The sequence below is a fragment of the Citrus sinensis genome, chromosome 5 (genome assembly GCF_022201045.2).
Source record: "Citrus sinensis cultivar Valencia sweet orange chromosome 5, DVS_A1.0, whole genome shotgun sequence".
Lineage (NCBI taxonomy): Eukaryota > Viridiplantae > Streptophyta > Magnoliopsida > Sapindales > Rutaceae > Citrus > Citrus sinensis.
The window spans coordinates 29742150-29759098 of NC_068560.1; the positions used below are offsets into that span (position 1 = coordinate 29742150).

Sequence of the window (16949 nt, forward strand, 5' to 3'; positions counted from 1 at the left end):
ACAGTCGTAGTACTTGCAGCCACAGCCACAGCCACAGCCCACTACCGCCATTTGCCTAAGTAGCTCCCGTGTTTGTCGCGTATACTCTACGCCTATCTCTATAATGAGTGACTGATCTTCGATGTGATACCTCTGTTTTTGAGTCACAGCGACAACTTAATTACTTTTGAGAGAATCAAATGCTTTTCTTTTGAGCAAGACGAGAGCTAGATAGAGGCATCAATTTTGAATGGCATTAATCATCATCTAATGTAATGGGTTTCTTTTTTCCTTTATCAAAAAGAGAGTAGTAATAGTATAGAGATGGCCTCTCACATTGGAGGTGTGTGTGCGCGCGCGGGCGCGTTGGTAGTAATTAAATTACTCGTGAGATATGAGAATGAAAAAATGTGAGAGAGCGTGAGATCATGCTTTGTTTGTCTTCGAGCTTTACATTAAACACATTTACATTTCCCAAAACTCAAAAAAAGAATTTTCCCCAAAACAACACAAAGCCCCACACTCTTTCCAATGACCCCTGAGAAGACACATTTCTAGATCAACATCAATAACCCACCTTGAAAATTGAGTCGCCGAGAGAGAAAAGCAAAAAAGAGAGAAAGAAAAGAGATACAGCTTCACCATCCATCAATCCCAATATCATGCTAACAAAGAAAATCATAAGTAAGAAAGAAAGAAAGAAAGAAACCACCATGTGAATTTTTTGAATTGCAGTTCTGTCAAACAAACAAGACTCCCCAAAACAAACAACCTTCCCCATCATTTACAACAATTCAATGCCCCCACATATACACTCATCCATCATTTTCATTTAGACATTAGTGTGAAAAAGTAAATAATATCGCTTTTAAAAAAAAAAATTCTGTGCCTCAACACTTTCCTGTCCATGATTTTAACATCACTTCTTAATAGTCATGTGCCCTTCAAGCCTATCCGCCCAGTCGTGCTGTACATGTAAGCTTCTTGTAATAAAAAAGTTTTTTTTACTATATAAAATTTTTTTTTTAATGAACAAGATGATCAATACGGGAAAAAAAAAATTAATGTTGTTTTCACCCACAAGTTTTTGTAACTGTTGATGTTAGTTGCCACAGTGACCGTGACTCGAAAGCGCCCATCTTTTCATGTCTATTGACACTGATGGTTGATATATCACTTGCCTTGTTCATGACCTCTTTTGATTTTTGACTCTCTATTTCTATTTCCCTCTCCTTCTCTGTTGCTTCAGAATTTGTCAAGCACTAACCAAAGTCTAGAAACTCAAAGAGGGAGAGAGGGAGAGATTGAAAAAAAATAATAATAACAATGAGTTCTCTGGGTGGTGAAAATGCAAAGAGAGCAGCAATGTGGCTGTATCCAAAGGTTTTAGGATTTAATCCTCCTGAGAGATGGGGACACTCAGCTTGTTATTCTCATGGGGCTGTTTATATCTTTGGGGTATGCATGATTTCCAAAACTATCAACTTTTGAATTATATGTTTCATAATTTAGTTGTTGCTTTCTTGATGTTGTATGCTTATTTATTTATTTATTGTTCATTTATTATTCTTTGGTTATTTTTGGTTAAGGACACACAAACTTTCTTAGTTAGTTCTAGTATTTTTCCATTTTTTTTATTCTTCTTCTTCTGCTTCTTGTCTGGAGTTTGTTCTTGTTTAGTTTCTTTAATTAGTGTCACAGTTGTTTGGAAGGGCGGAAAGTGCTACTAAGCTTTCTTGATATAGAAATGTTTTTCTGTCCCTGTTTTCATTATTATCCTTGCAATGTTTTAATGTGTTATACAAGTAATATGAGACCATAAGAAAAATTTTAAAATATTGATGTCAGTGAAAAAGCTTTTCTATTTTCTTTCTGATGTTCATGGTTTTTGGATCTTCATCTTCTATATTTTAGAGAAAATAAAAGTTGCAAATTGCACTGTCTGGCCGTAGAAACGTTATTAAGGAAAAGAATAATAGTTAACTTTCCATAACGTTATGTTCTACATGTACTGTAAAATCTTTTTATTGGTGTGAAAGAAAATAAAAAATGCTATAAATTAGTTTGCCGATGAATGTGAACGTGTTGTGAAATTCTGTTTGAATATTCTAATTGATCAATTTCCTCATTCTGTTTTTTCAGGGATGTTGTGGGGGTTTGCATTTTGGTGATGTTCTGATGCTAAATCTTGATACAATGGTTTGGAGCACTCTTGCAACCACAGGCCAGGGGCCTGGCCCAAGGGATAGTCACAGTGCCATCCTTTGGGGGCACAAGATGATTGTATTTGGGGGTACAAATGGCTATAAGAAGGTTAATGATCTTCATGTATTGGATCTTGAGTCGAAAGAGTGGATGCGTCCTGAATGCAGAGGTGCTCCACCTTCTCCTCGTGAAAGTCACACTGCCACGCTTGTTGGTGATGATAAAATGGTGATATTTGGAGGTAGTGGAGAGGGTGAAGCAAATTACTTGAATGATTTACATGTTCTAGACCTCAAGACTATGAGATGGGCCTCTCCTGCTGTGAAGGGTGATATTCCTGTCCCTAGAGACAGTCACAGCTCGAATGTAATTGCTAACAGGCTTTTTGTGTATGGTGGGGATTGTGGCGATCGGTACCATGGAGATATCGACATGCTTGATATGAACTCATTAACTTGGTCGAGGGTATGTAATTTCAGAATAATTTACAGAATAATTTCAGCTTGAAAGTTACAGAATAATTTCACTAAATGGAGTAGAATGCTCACTGGTTTTCCTTCTTTTTCTTTTTTCAAGCAGTTGGCAATTATAGGATCTTCGCCAGGTGTTAGGGCAGGTCATGCTGCCATAAATATAGGGACAAAGGTAAGTCATAAAACCAAAGTGGTTTGATATCATCCTCTGATTGGCATCTTAGTTTGTGACTTTCTATGTCGCAGCACAGTCAAATGTTTACGCAAACAGCTTCTCATTGTTTACAGGTTTATATCATTGGAGGGGTTGGAGACAAACATTACTACAATGACATTTGGATCCTTAATGTGTCTACTTGCTCATGGAGTCAGCTTGATACTTGTGGCCAACAACCTCAAGGGCGATTTTCTCATGCTGCTGTTGTTACTGGCTCAGATATAGTCATCTATGGAGGGTAAGATTATCAGGAAATTAGGAATCTCATATGCATAGCCTTTGTCCTTTGTATTCACTTCTAAATTTGTTCTTTATTTGTTTCTGCAGATGCGGGGAGGATGAGCGTCCTCTCAACGAGTTATTGGTCTTGCAGCTTGGAGCAGAGCATCCCAACTATCGTTACAACATTTCCATGTGCAAAATATTTGGAAATCATTGGAACCAAGCAAAGAGAAGATTTCCTGGAGGAGTAGAAAATAACTCGGTAATGAATTCATGCTATATGTGAACAAATATGACTTGATGTAGATATTATTGCCTTTCAATACATGGCAGCTTATCGTGTTTGCCATTCAGAAAACTATATTCCCTGGAAATAATGAAGTGAAAAAGGGAGCTCATGAAACAGAATTAGAAGCCAAGCAAACTTTTCCTCTCAGTTCAGGTTGGCTTTGTACAGTTAAATGCTTGCTTACATTTACAAAGAGATAAGTTTCTTCCTTCTTTTTGTTTTGGCGACTTGAATGTTTCATTAATCTTGTAGATACTTTGCAATCAAAGAAGAGAAGAGCTTTCAATTCAACTACTGTATGGGAAGTTGAATTGGAACAAGAAGAACATTCACTTTCGCTGTCACAGCATTCATCGCCATCGCAATCTGATCATGAGCAAACCCCAGTTCCAAAAGTATCAGAATCCCTTGCAGGCTCCCAAGGTTTTTACTTGTTTAATAAGCAGGTGAATCAAATTCCGAAATGTTTCCAGCCCCGCAATGTTGCAAGTAACCAGAGAGAATTCGGGAATTTGATCCAAAGAACTCCACAAGACCATCAGTTTTCAAGAGAACATCAAAACCATAAAAAACCAGAACAATGTCCTCATTCTGTTCATACAGGCGGGCCAGCCACACAACATCCAGCAGATCTGCAATCAATGGAGGCAGGGCCTATTCAGAATCTGGTAAATTGCTGATGTATTTGATGTCTATGGAAGCTATAAGTCATTACATTTGCAATGTTTTTTTTTGTGTTTTCTTGTTTATTTCCAGTTTTTGCACTCATTCATGGTTTCCATTTTGGGTTTTTGTCCTTAGATCGGTGCTGACGTCCAAGGCAAAGTTGATGGAGCTTTTGATTCAGGTTTCCTGATGACAGCGACTATTAATGGGAGGATTTTCAGAGGGGTCTTGTTTCCACCTGTAAGTTCTTTTGTTAATGTTGACTTATTAATTAAATTGTATGTTCAATCATTTTTACTTTGCTTAATGGACTTATTGAACCAGGGACCTGGAATTGTCTCAAGAGGGTCACCATTTACTCAAGCTCCATCTCCACCAAGCCACATGGCTCTTGCTCAATCATTTCCAAACTCAAATCACATCGAACGCTTCAAGCCTTCTCAGCAGCCAGTTGGGTTCTCCACACCCAAGTCTGTTCGGAACCACCAGCAAACTCAAGTGAGTAGACAATTTCCCATCTGTAGATCAACTTCCCCTTTGGCGGAACAGCCTAAACAGAGAAGTGATCTTCAAGGAGTGGTTCTAACTCTGGGAGGACCTAGAACCGGAGGATCATAGAGACAAAAAAGAAATTTTCTTCTGATCAGAATTTTTTTTTTCTCCTCCCCTGTAAATCCTAGTTAATTTGCATCAAGTGCCCTTATGCCAGCTTTTCCAAGATGTTTACCGTCATTTAGCCTCAAGAATTAAGCTCAGCTTGTGTTCATCTGATTTCAAGAGCTCCTCTGTTACTTCCTCGTGTTAACGTACCAAGTCTCTATAATTTTTATTTGTTCTAACAAAGTAAAATATTTACAATATCATTCGCTAAATTTCATGGCAGAATCTGAAGATAAGTTGGGTGGGACAGCAGACAACCGAGCAGTGAGACAACTAACCAAACCTTTCTGTTTTGATGGGATTGGCCATTTCCATCATTTGTTCCCACCATAAAAAAAATTGTCTGTCCACGACGCCATACTGTTGCTCTAAATTTAGTGAAACAATAGATGAATACAGTAATGCGAATGATTTAGAGGATGATGTTGTGAGCATTTGCTTCAAGGAATGTTATCACATTATCACTTATACTAGCATGCTCTTTAGGAGGGCAAACAAATACTGCCGCAACTGTACTAGGGTTCTAATTGTTGGGGGTATCGCGCTTCATAGCCCGAAATCTTGTTAGATGGACCCATGTATCAGAGGAGATAATAATTTTGCACAGAAGGTCATGCTAAGTTAATGAGGTACAGTCATGTCAAATTAGAAGCTGATTCCATTAATGGACCCATTGTGTCATTTATATTCACACTACCATGACTTATCGTAAATTATTGCAAAATGTAACTTAACAAGTGTCTTGCACAAAATTGTATTAGATGTACTCACGTACAGTGGTATTGCTACGGAGGTACAGTCGGTAAAAAGAAGGCTAACGACAGAGCGCACGGCATCCGGACAGAAAGCACCCGCGTATTTCACGCGATACTGTCGGGAGAGGGTGAAAAAAAAAGAAAGTGCTGGTAAAATATCCACCGTCTGATATGTCTGCCACGTCTGAGAGAAGATGATGATTATGATGATTATGATGATCGTGATGATGAACAGATGATGGGAAAGAAAGGTAAAATCAATCAATCGATTCGGCTGGTGACTTGTTTGTCACTTGTCAATCTCATAATTTCGGACGAGACATCTCTCCTGACTTTAGTTTTGCATCAGCTGCAGTCCCTTGGTACTCCAATTACCTTTCTCCACGTGCCAGTACTTTTTTAATTCCCAACTCTTACTCCAGTAGAAAAATAAATTTACTGCTTCAAAAATCATTTATCTACAGTTCACTTGTGTAGTTGTTTCTTGTGCGTATGTTCATGCTTCACAGTTCACACGTGTGTGTGTTTTAGAGCAAATCTTAGAAATCTACCAAGCAGTAACTCACATATATTGGGAAGATGTTTATTTTATAAGAGAAATTCTCAAACTCAGCCCCTCGTATTCGTATACGAGCGTGCGAGTTCAGTACCATGTGAGTAAGGCCACATTAATGTTTAATTATAAGTTAGCTGGCTAGTCTCAAATCTGCGTTTTTAATATGGTTCGTTAAGTAAATATATACATAGAATGGTTTCTTTCTGGGGCATCATTGACATAATTTTACAATTTGACCAAAAAAAAAAAGAGAAATCTTAGACAAAAGAAATAAGTTCAATTCAGGATATTGAAAATACAAGCACCATGGCTATTGAGGCTGCTTGCTAATCCAACCATCTTGGTTGATGAAGTATGATGTTGAATATTTATACAACAGCTTGGGATCAATCTTCTTCTCCCAGGAAACGCGATTAGATGTATCAGATCCTGGACCTTTGCAGTTGACCTCCGCGTACATGAAATTGCCTCTGCATTTTGTCAGAGAATGATAAGGGTTAAATCAATATACATATATATCCCAATCTAAAATTTAGAAAAGTTTTAAAATCGTGTAGTTTTAACATTTAATTTTATAATGTTACAAAACCCCACGATTTTAAATCTTTCTCGAACTTTAAAATTCAAGACTAGAAAATTATTATTATTATTATTCTTAATATTTTAAATGCATACATACTTTTAAATCATTCTAAATAAATTATAAAACCGTGTAGTTTAAGAGAATTAAAATCTTGACACTATTAAACCCTATGACTTAAAATGTATTTGTATTAAAATATATATATATGAGAGCAACTCGCACTGGAGACGAACTATATATACACGCACACATGCAGAAAATTCCTGGCATTGGTGTGAAGTGAACTTATCAACTTACTCTTGTCCTTGCAAATTCCAGGCATTCCATCCTGGAGGAGTTACAACGGAAGATAGCCATGCGTTGTAAAATATTACTCTAGAATAAGGACCATAGGCTCTTCCAAGATAAGCCTGGCCCGTGCCTGTAACTTCACCGCCTCTAAAAACAAAGCCACCGGGATCATTTGCCGATCCTCGGCTTTGAGCTGTGATATAACCAGAACCTCTTCCGCCAATTAACAATCCAGCCGTCGAATTCACTGAGCAGTCCTGCAGGCGAAAACAGTGAACACATTGGTGAAAATGATTCTATTTAGGCTAAAGCTTTTTTACTTTATTGGGTGAAAATGGTACCTCATAAACAGATTGGCCATTGCCAAAAATGAAGTCAATAGCTCCCTCAATGTAGCAGCTTTTGAAAAAATGTCGGCCTTGGACATCCCATAATGTATCTTGCACCCCAAGAAAACGACAGTCATAAAATGCAGACTTGTCGCCGTAAATTCTTGCCGCGAGAGCTTGTGTTATGTCATTCCCTGCTTGTAACGTGCCCAAATCTCTGCCTCTTCTATCCAATTCTGCCAGTATCTCTACGGCCAGATTATATGAATTCTGGAGCATAACAGAAAATTAACTATCTCAGACAGACTCTTTGTAATCTTCATTTAAATGGACTTGTTCGTATAAAAAAAAAAAAAAAAGAATTCAATATCAAAACAAAGAAGAATGTTAAAACATTACGTGATGAAGCAAGCAAAGTTTTTGACAATGGCATTGAACCCTTTACCTCAAAAGTGATACCCTTTGCAACCACATTGTCAGCAAATGAAGAGAAAGTAGCACTTGTATCTGTACTTTGATGGTCATCATATGTAATTTTTGTGACACCGCTGCCTTCCCCTTCAAGCAAAATACATGGCTTGTTCCGCTGAATTTTTATCTTCTCCCTGCACATGAAAATCTAAAATCAGTGAGAATATATACATACGGGAACTGAATTTCTAGTATAGCTTTACATACTTGTAGGTGCCAGCTTTGATGTGAATTTTGATCCATTGACTATTCTCAGCTGGAATGGAATCAATGGCACTTTGAACAGTTCTGTATTGACTACTTGACTGATCAACAGTGACAGTATATGCGACATTTGACCCTTTGCAATCTTGATCAGCTCTAGCAGCCCCAAAAGAAATGGTTGAAATCAATGTGAAAACGAACAAAGATTTTAAAACAGGCCGCATTCCTTTTGGTGATATAATATCAACAAATTGACAAAGAAGCTTCTTGCACAGCAAAGAGAATGATCAGCCCTAGAAGCTTATATGGTATGTGAAAATTGTCGATGAGCAAGATGGGTATATAATATTTTCGTTAATGTTATTGCCTTCATCAAAATATATGAGTTGCCATATACATTAGATATTGAGAAGGTTTTGAGTGCATATAACCTAAAATAAATGGAGGCAAAGCAATTAATACATGCAATTAAAGAAATTACAGATTATAGAGACTTTTAAAATCTATTTTCATTTTCTTTGGAAACAAGCACAACATACAAACAAGAAAGTAATGAATACAATCATTCACGGTAACAATTGTTTCCAAAATATGTGGCACCGAATGAGAAAAAAAAATCCTATTTTACTTTTTTAGGACAAAGAAATTTTGTTTCTGATTCTTTTTAATTAGGAATAAGATCTCTTCTGTCAATGTAATACTATGTGCGGGTGAAAAAATTAATGTAATTACTAGAGAAAGATTAATGGGGCTCAGGTTCTTTCTCCATCCACCCACCTTCATTAATTAATTAATATATTATTGGATATCTGTACAAAAAGACCAAAAATAACGAAAATAATTTATTTTATACTTAACTCCTATATTACATAGTAGAAAATTATCTTTGCCATGTATGTAGTGTAAAAAATATATTTATACATAGACCATCATAATCTGTATAGATTAAGTCATGTTTGAAAATAATGTTGAAACTCTATATAAGGCGTATCTCATAAGTTTTGACAGATAATTTTTGATAAATTTTTTAAAAATTAATTATTTTATAATTTTTTTATAATTTTGACGGTTGCTAGAAGGTTGCTTTTTTTTTAAGTAGCTAATTAAAGTCACCATATCTTTTTTAAGTTTCTATTATAACCATAATATCTTAGCAAAAAGATAGCTATGTCTTATTTCCTATAAATCTTAATATGTAAATAAATAGTAATTGAAATTTATTTCTATTTTGATAATTATACAATAAACCGCTTTCATAATAAAAATTATCAAACGCATATACTCTATTTTTTAAACTCACAGCAACCACAATAATATAGTTTATCAAACACCTAACAACTCTTTCAGTTGATAGCTTATTTGATCTGCACAACAAAAGCAACTTATTTCATCAGCCACTGAAATCTCAAACTGACCCTTAGAAATGAAGAGAAATGTACGCACATGGAGGGACTAATTTGACACAATTGTAAAACCTCAATAACAATTCGTTATTTATAAAACACATAGGGAACGTTTTGATAATAACCCTTTTATAACTCCAGAGCATAAGAAACGACAAAGCGTAAGGCAATCTTTGGAGAAAACATGTAAAAATATTTGAATATTGTGTGGCAATGGCCTTATTTTAATTATATTTTATCATGTAACGTTTATCTAATCGCTGGCTTACTTCTATGTTTGGATAACGAAGCAGAAAGATGAGCACAAAATTGACCACCACAGATCTTCCTCATCATCTAAAACCTGAAGAAATTTCAGCAACAAACATACCCACCTCCGAATTTTCCCAGAAAACAATTTTAGACATCTTGAACACAAAATGCCACACTTCTTGGCAACATCTAAAGCAGGCTCATGCTGTGATATTAAAGAGTGGACACTTTCAAGACCATTATGTGTCTGGCACTTTGGTCAAGTGCTATGCAAATTCTCGCTTCAGCAACTTGGAATTGACCTTGAAGGTCTTTAATAGTGTGCATAAACCAAATGTTTGTTGGAGAATTATGAGAATATGGAGGCAAAGAACAATGAAATTTCTTAGGATTTGAGACGTGTTTACACACTTTCCTTTAAGGTTTTATTTGCCCTCACCAATCTTGGTTTGCTATAGAGTTTTAATGGCAAATTACCCCCAAGATATATCAAATCCTGAATACAATCTTTAGCAAATAAGATTGTATTTCCAGAACAAGCATGAAATCTTCAAAATCTGATTTCTAATCTTATTGTATGTCTTTCTTTTTATGAATAAGATGTTTATTTGAAAGAATACAACCATTAGAAATGGTACTTCTTCGAAAAAACTCTTTTGGTTTGAGAAAGCATCGATTTACAATTGAAATCTTTTCAATCTTGCTAACCGTTTTCCAATTGACAACTTTCTGGAAATAAACGGTTAGCCGTTTTCTCAATAAACGGTGAGCCGTTTATTCTAGGACATAAAACATGCTCTCTGGACTTAAACGGTAAGTCGTTTTCACCATAAACGGTGAGCCGTTTATTCCAGAACAAAAACATGCTCTCTGAACTTAAACGGTTAGCCGTTTTCTCAATAAACGGCAACCCGTTTTCGTCCAGAATATCAAACCAAACAAACTTGAAAGATGTTACAATCTCTCTTACAATCCCCACTAGATTGTAATATTTTTCAGATTTATTAATGATAAACTTATACATACAAAATGTATCTTTCGATTTTAACCTTTAATTAGTGAGTGTATTTCAAAGCATTTACAAGACAATAGTGTGCTAAGCATTAAACTTTGTCTCTTAAGTAAATACCGGAGATACATCACATATAAGCTATCCCAGATTTCAAAGTTGTGTTCCAATAGTTAGCACTATTCCGGCCTTGTGCTCTATCTTGGATTCATGAACATTTACAAGATTAAACCATGACCTTGTTAGAAACGGCACCATTTCTTATGTTCACTTAGGTGAAGTTTCAAATCATGTCTTTAGCTACTAAAAGACTTGAACTTCATTAAGAGTAAATACTCAACCTCAACCTCGTAGCTATTTGCACCGAATGTCTCGAATGAGATTATTTATTACTCGGTGTCAAACCAGTCACATAACAACAACTTGTTATTACCCATTTAACTATGGAGTTGCGGTATAACTACTACATAGTTGGGTTACCGTCGTTGGTGACTTTATTATATAAAGGTTTCAATCCCATTCCATAAGATGTATCCTTAACTAAGTCTCTTGAAAGACCTTTTGTTAAAGGATCTGCTAGGTTCTTATTAGTCCTAACATAAACAATATTAATAACACAATCTGCTATTCATTGTTTCACATATTCATGTCTTAAGCTAATATGTCTAGACTTTCCATTATACACTTTATTATAAGCTCTAGACAATGTAGCTTCACTGTCGCAGTACAAAGAAATAGATGGCATCGGTTGTGGCCACAACATTATATCAAACAACAAATTTCTCAGCCATTCTGCTTCTTTGCCTGCAGATGCAAGTGCTATAAACTCACTTTCCATTGTTGAATGAGTTATGCACGTTTGTTTCTTTGAAGCCCAAGAAACCGCTCCTCCAGCAATTGTAAAAATCCAACCAGAAGTGGATTTATTGTCTCTTGTATTGGTTATCCAACTAGCATCTGAATATCCTTCCAGTACTTCAGGATAATCATTATAAAACAAACCCAAATTAACGGTCCTTTTAAGATAACCAAGTATCCTACCAATTGCTTTCCAGTGTTCAACACTAGGGTTACTCGTGAATCTTGACATTTTGCAAACTGCAAATGCTATATCAAGCCTCGTACAATGCATAGCATACATCAAGCTACCAATTGCACTAGCATATTCTAGTTGAGCTACTATTCGGCCTGAATTCTCTAGTAATTTAATACTAGAATCATATGGGGTATTAGCTTCTTTAAATTTCAAATAATTGAATTTAAGAAGCACTTTCTCTATATAATGAGATTGACACAACGAGTAACCCCCACTATGTTTATTCACTTTGATACCTAAGATAGTATCTACTTCACCAAGATCTTTCATCTTAAATTGTGAAGTTAAATACTTCTTTGTATCATCTGCTCCTTGCATATTTGTTCCAAAGATAAGCAAGTCATCAACATACAAGCATATAATCACACCAAAATCATTCGTATATTTAAAATATACACATTTATCAGCATTATTATGCTTAAAACCATGTGATAAAATTACCGAATCAAACTTCTCATGCCATTGTTTTGGTGCTTGCTTTAAGCCATAAAGAGATTTGATTAACTTGCATACCTTTTTCTCATTTCCAGGCAAAACAAATCCCTCAGATTGTTCCATATAGATTTTTTCATCAAGATCACCATTAAGAAAAGCTGTTTTAACATCCATTTGATGCACATATAAATTGTTCAATGAAGCAATTGCAAATAGCACTCTTATAGAAGTTAACCTAGCTACCGGAGCATATGTATCGAAATAGTCAATACCATTTCTTTGCTTAAACCCTTTGGCTACTAATCTAGCCTTAAAAGTTTGCAAAGAACCATTATTATTGTACTTTCTTCTAAATACCCATTTGCTGCTAATTGGTTGAGATCCTGGAGGAAGATCAACCAAGACCCATGTTTGATTCGACATTATCGAATCCATTTCATCATTTACCGCCTCTCTCCAAAAAGAAGCGTCTCTAGAAGACATAGCCTCGCTAAATGTCTTTGGATCTTTTTCAATATTTAACAACAATGGTACTTTGTTAAGTACATTCTTTCTATCCCCTTCAACCAAGAAGAGTAGTGCTTGTGATGAAATAAAATCCGGTGCTAAACTTTTTTCTTTCTTTTCACGTTGACTCCTCCTTAGTTCGAAAGATGTCGTAGACTCTTTCCTTTTATTATTGTTAGTGGAGGTAACAGGAGTATTAACACATGATTGATCAATAATTAATTCTGATTCAATATTAGAATCATGTTGAAATTTATTCTCAATAAATTCAACATCTCTAGATTCCACAATCACATTAGAATTTAAATCTAACAACCTATAAGCCTTGGAATTTTCAGCATATCCTACGAAAACACTTTTTATACCTCTAGCACTCAACTTTGACGACTTAGGGTCATGTATTTTATAAAAGGCTAAACAACCCCAGACCCTTAAATACATCAAGTTTGGTTTTCTTCCTTTCCAAATTTCATAAGAAGATATATGTGTTTTCAAAGATGTAATTCTGTTATGAATATGACATGCAGTGAGTAATGCTTCCCCCCACAAATTATTTGGTAGTTTTGCATTAAGGATCATGGAATTTATCATATCCGTGAAGATCCTATTCTTCCTTTCAGCCAAACCATTTTGTTGAGGAGTAAATGGAGCTGATCTTTGGTGAATAATTCCAACTTCCTCACAATAATTATTAAATTCAATTGAGAAATATTCACCACCTCTATCACTACGAACCATTTTGATTTTCTTATCTTTTTGGTTCTCAACTTCAGCTTTGAAAATTTTAAATTTATCAAAAGCTTCACTTTTTGTTCTAAGTAAATACACATAAGTGTATCTAGAACAATCATCAATAAAAGTGATAAAGTATCTCTTACCTCCTCTTGTTAAAATGCCATTATACTCATAAATATCAGTATGTATCAAATCCAATATTTGAGTATTTCGTTCAGCTTTAGGAAAAGGTTTCTTAGTTATTTTAGCTTGGATGCAGATTTCACACTTATGACCTTTAACATCATTGCAATTAATCAAACCATGCTTAGACATGTATTTCAAAGATCTAAAGTTCAAATATGCTAATCTAGCATGCCAAACATCACAAGACTCAACAATATAAGCTAAGTTGATATTATTATTATTAATGCTGAGTTTGTACATTCCATCACAAGAATACGCTTTCCCAACAAATAATCCATTCTTTGACACAATACAAGTATTACCCTCAAGCACAATCTTAAGCCCATGCTTACACATACAACTAGCAGAAATAAGATTCTTCCTAACGGAAGGTACATGAAAGACATTATACAATGTGACTTTTTTTCCAGAAGTGAAGTTGATCTCAACTACTCCTTTCCTTGCTACTATGGCTGCATTATTGTTCCCCATGAGAACCATTTGTCCTTCCGTTTCTTCTTTGTATGATAAGAAAAATTTCTTATCATTACAAACATGAATTGTTGCACCCGAATCGAGCCACCAATCATAGGACTTAGTTTCAGCCATATTGGTTTCAGTAATCATGCCAATTTGCATTTCAGAAACCATAGCACAAATCTCTTCAGATTTGTTTTCAATAACATTAGCTTTATGGGAATTCACTTCTTCCTTTTTCTTCTTGAATCTGCAATCACTTTGGCGATGACCTTTCTTACCACAAAAGAAACAATTTTCAGAAAACTTTTGTGTGCTGGATTTCTTGAATTTCTTGTCATTCTTGACTTTAAAATTCTTTGAGAATTTACTAGCTTCAACAACATTAACTTTAGTATAATCATGCTTATCCTTGGATTCACGAGACCTAGTCTCTTCTTCAATTACCAAGTGTTTTTGTAATTCTTCTAAAGTTATGTTCTCTTTACTATGAAGGAGTTTCTTTCTATAATCATTCCAACTTTGAGGCAATTTAGCAATAATAGCCCCAACTTGAAATGATTCAGAAATTTCAACTTTTAACTCTCGAAACTTAGCAACAATAATTTGTAACTCATGTATTTGATCAAGAATGGATTTTGTGTCTACCATAATAAATTCAAAATATTTAGATACAAGGAATTTGTCAGTACCTTTTTTCTCCGTTTTGTATTTGTATTCAAGAGCATTCCAAATTTCCACCGGAGAAGTCATAGAATTGTAGAGATCATATAATCTGTTAGAAAGCGTATTGAGTATGTGACCCCGGCATATCAATTCATCATCTTCACGACGTTTCCTTGCAGCCTTAACAACTTCGGTATCATCTTCTCTTGGTTCTGGAAATGGTTCCAATTTCGGATCAAGAACATATGCCACTTTAAGAACAGTAAGGAGAAAGAACAATTTTCCCTTCCAACGAGTGAAATTAGTTCCATCAAAACGATCGAGATGGACACTAGGATTCAGAAATGATGTCAAACTCTTCTCAACCTCCATTTGCACAAAATTAAAACCTTAAAGATTGTTGGAGAATTATGAGAATATGGAGGCAAAGAACAATGAAATTTCTTAGGATTTGAGACGTGTTTACACACTTTCCTTTAAGGTTTTATTTGCCCTCACCAATCTTGGTTTGCTATAGAGTTTTAATGGCAAATTACCCCCAAGATATATCAAATCCTGAATACAATCTTTAGCAAATAAGATTGTATTTCCAGAACAAGCATGAAATCTTCAAAATCTGATTTCTAATCTTATTGTATGTCTTTCTTTTTATGAATAAGATGTTTATTTGAAAGAATACAACCATTAGAAATGGTACTTCTTCGAAAAAACTTTTTTGGTTTGAAAAAGCATCGATTTACAATTGAAATCTTTTCAATCTTGCTAACCGTTTTCCAATTGACAACTTTCTGGAAATAAACGGTTAGCCGTTTTCTCAATAAATGGTGAGCCGTTTATTCTAGGACATAAAACATGCTCTCTGGACTTAAACGGTAAGCCGTTTTCACCATAAACGGTGAGCCGTTTATTCCAGAACAAAAACATGCTCTCTGGACTTAAACGGTTAGCCGTTTTCTCAATAAACGGCAACCCGTTTTCGTCCAGAATATCAAACCAAACAAACTTGAAAGATGTTACAATCTCTCTTACAATGTTTTTGTATGGAATAGTATTCTCAGAGCTTACTTAGAGCATAACGAGCCATGGAGGGTGATATCTTTGTATTCTGAAATGGTGGGTGTTGATTCTAAGCCTAATAAGTTTACTTATCCAACGGTGTTTAAGGCTTGTAGCATTACTGAAGCTGATAAAGAAGGGGTGCAAGTTCATGCCCACGTGGTGAAGAATGGACTTTGTGGTGATGTGCACGTAAAAAGTTCTGGAATTCAAATGTATGCTTGTTTTGGTTGTGTAAATAAGGCAAGACAGATTCTTGACGATGGTTCAAAATCGGATGTTATTTGTTGGAATGCTTTGATTGATGGGTACTTGAAATGTGGAGATATTGAAGCTGCAAAAGAGTTGTTTAAGAGTATGAAAGATAAAAATACTGGCTCTTATAATGCAATGATAAGCGGTTTTGCTAGGTTTGGTAGATTTGAAGAAGCAAGAAAATTGTTTAATGAGATGAATGATAAAGATGAAATCACATGGAGTGCTATTATTGATGGTTATACCAAAGATGGGTACTATAAAGAAGCATTAGAAGTATTTAATGAGATGCAGAGAGATAAAATCAAGCCAAGGAAATTTGTTCTCTCATGTGTGCTAGCTGCATGTGCAAGTCTGGGGGCTCTTGATCAAGGGATATGGATTCATGACCATGTCAAGAGAAATTCTATCTGTGTGGATGCAGTGCTGGGGACTGCTTTGGTTGATATGTATGCTAAATGCGGGCGTCTTGACATGGCATGGAAGGTTTTTGAGGACATGAAAATGAAAGAAGTATTTACTTGGAATGCCATGATTGGAGGGCTTGCTATGCATGGCAGAGCAGACGATGCAATTGAGCTTTTCTTCAAAATGCAAAGGGAAAAGATGAGACCAGACAGAATCACTTTTGCTTGTGTTTTAAGTGCTTGTGCTCATGCTGGGATGATTGATCGAGGTCTACAGGCTTTGACTTATATGCAGCAAATGTATGGTATTGACCCTGAAGTGGAGCACTACGGTTGTATTGTAGACCTTCTCGGAAGGGCAGGGTATTTAGCTGAGGCAGAGGAAGTTATAAGTTCAATGCCAATGGAACCGAATGCAGCTGTTTGGGAAGCACTTTTAGGCGCTTGTAGGAAACACGGAGAGGTTGAATTCGGCGAGAGACTGGGGAAGATTTTGCTGGAGATGGAACCACAAAATAGTGGACGATATGCCTTGCTATCAAACATCTATGCAAAGGAAGATGCGATGATGTTGCAAAAATGAGGA

The 16949-nt window shown here is 35.6% G+C and overlaps 3 protein-coding genes across 5 annotated transcripts; 2 read left to right on the forward strand and 1 right to left on the reverse strand.

Annotated features, from left to right (window-relative positions):
* The first annotated feature begins 421 nt into the window (after positions 1-421).
* On the forward strand, positions 422-4894 carry LOC102625887 (acyl-CoA-binding domain-containing protein 5). Of its 3 annotated transcripts, XM_052442364.1 has the most exons (10): positions 422-954; positions 1229-1437; positions 2122-2649; positions 2761-2829; positions 2946-3112; positions 3202-3358; positions 3451-3538; positions 3638-4053; positions 4187-4291; positions 4376-4894. In XM_052442364.1, the coding sequence occupies exons 2-10, from the start codon at positions 1306-1308 to the stop codon at positions 4667-4669; spliced, it is 1956 nt and encodes a 651-aa protein (XP_052298324.1). In that variant the 5' UTR covers positions 422-954; positions 1229-1305; the 3' UTR covers positions 4670-4894. The 3 variants fall into 3 exon arrangements, with proteins under 3 accessions (XP_052298324.1, XP_052298325.1, XP_006472215.2); XM_052442365.1 differs by lacking the exon at positions 1229-1437; XM_006472152.4 differs by lacking the exon at positions 422-954 and having other exon boundaries at positions 978-1437; positions 2764-2829.
* Positions 4895-6235: 1341 nt separating this feature from the next.
* On the reverse strand, positions 6236-8124 carry LOC102608700 (putative pectinesterase 52). The gene is made up of 5 exons (XM_006472914.2): positions 7904-8124; positions 7671-7830; positions 7238-7495; positions 6903-7153; positions 6236-6492 (listed from the first exon to the last, which is right to left on the reverse strand). The coding sequence occupies exons 1-5, from the start codon at positions 8122-8124 to the stop codon at positions 6333-6335; spliced, it is 1050 nt and encodes a 349-aa protein (XP_006472977.2). The 3' UTR covers positions 6236-6332.
* Positions 8125-9585: 1461 nt separating this feature from the next.
* LOC102627532 (pentatricopeptide repeat-containing protein At4g18840-like) lies at positions 9586-16946 on the forward strand. The gene is made up of 2 exons (XM_052442583.1): positions 9586-9887; positions 15674-16946. The coding sequence occupies exons 1-2, from the start codon at positions 9601-9603 to the stop codon at positions 16944-16946; spliced, it is 1560 nt and encodes a 519-aa protein (XP_052298543.1). The 5' UTR covers positions 9586-9600.
* The last annotated feature ends 3 nt before the right edge of the window (positions 16947-16949 follow it).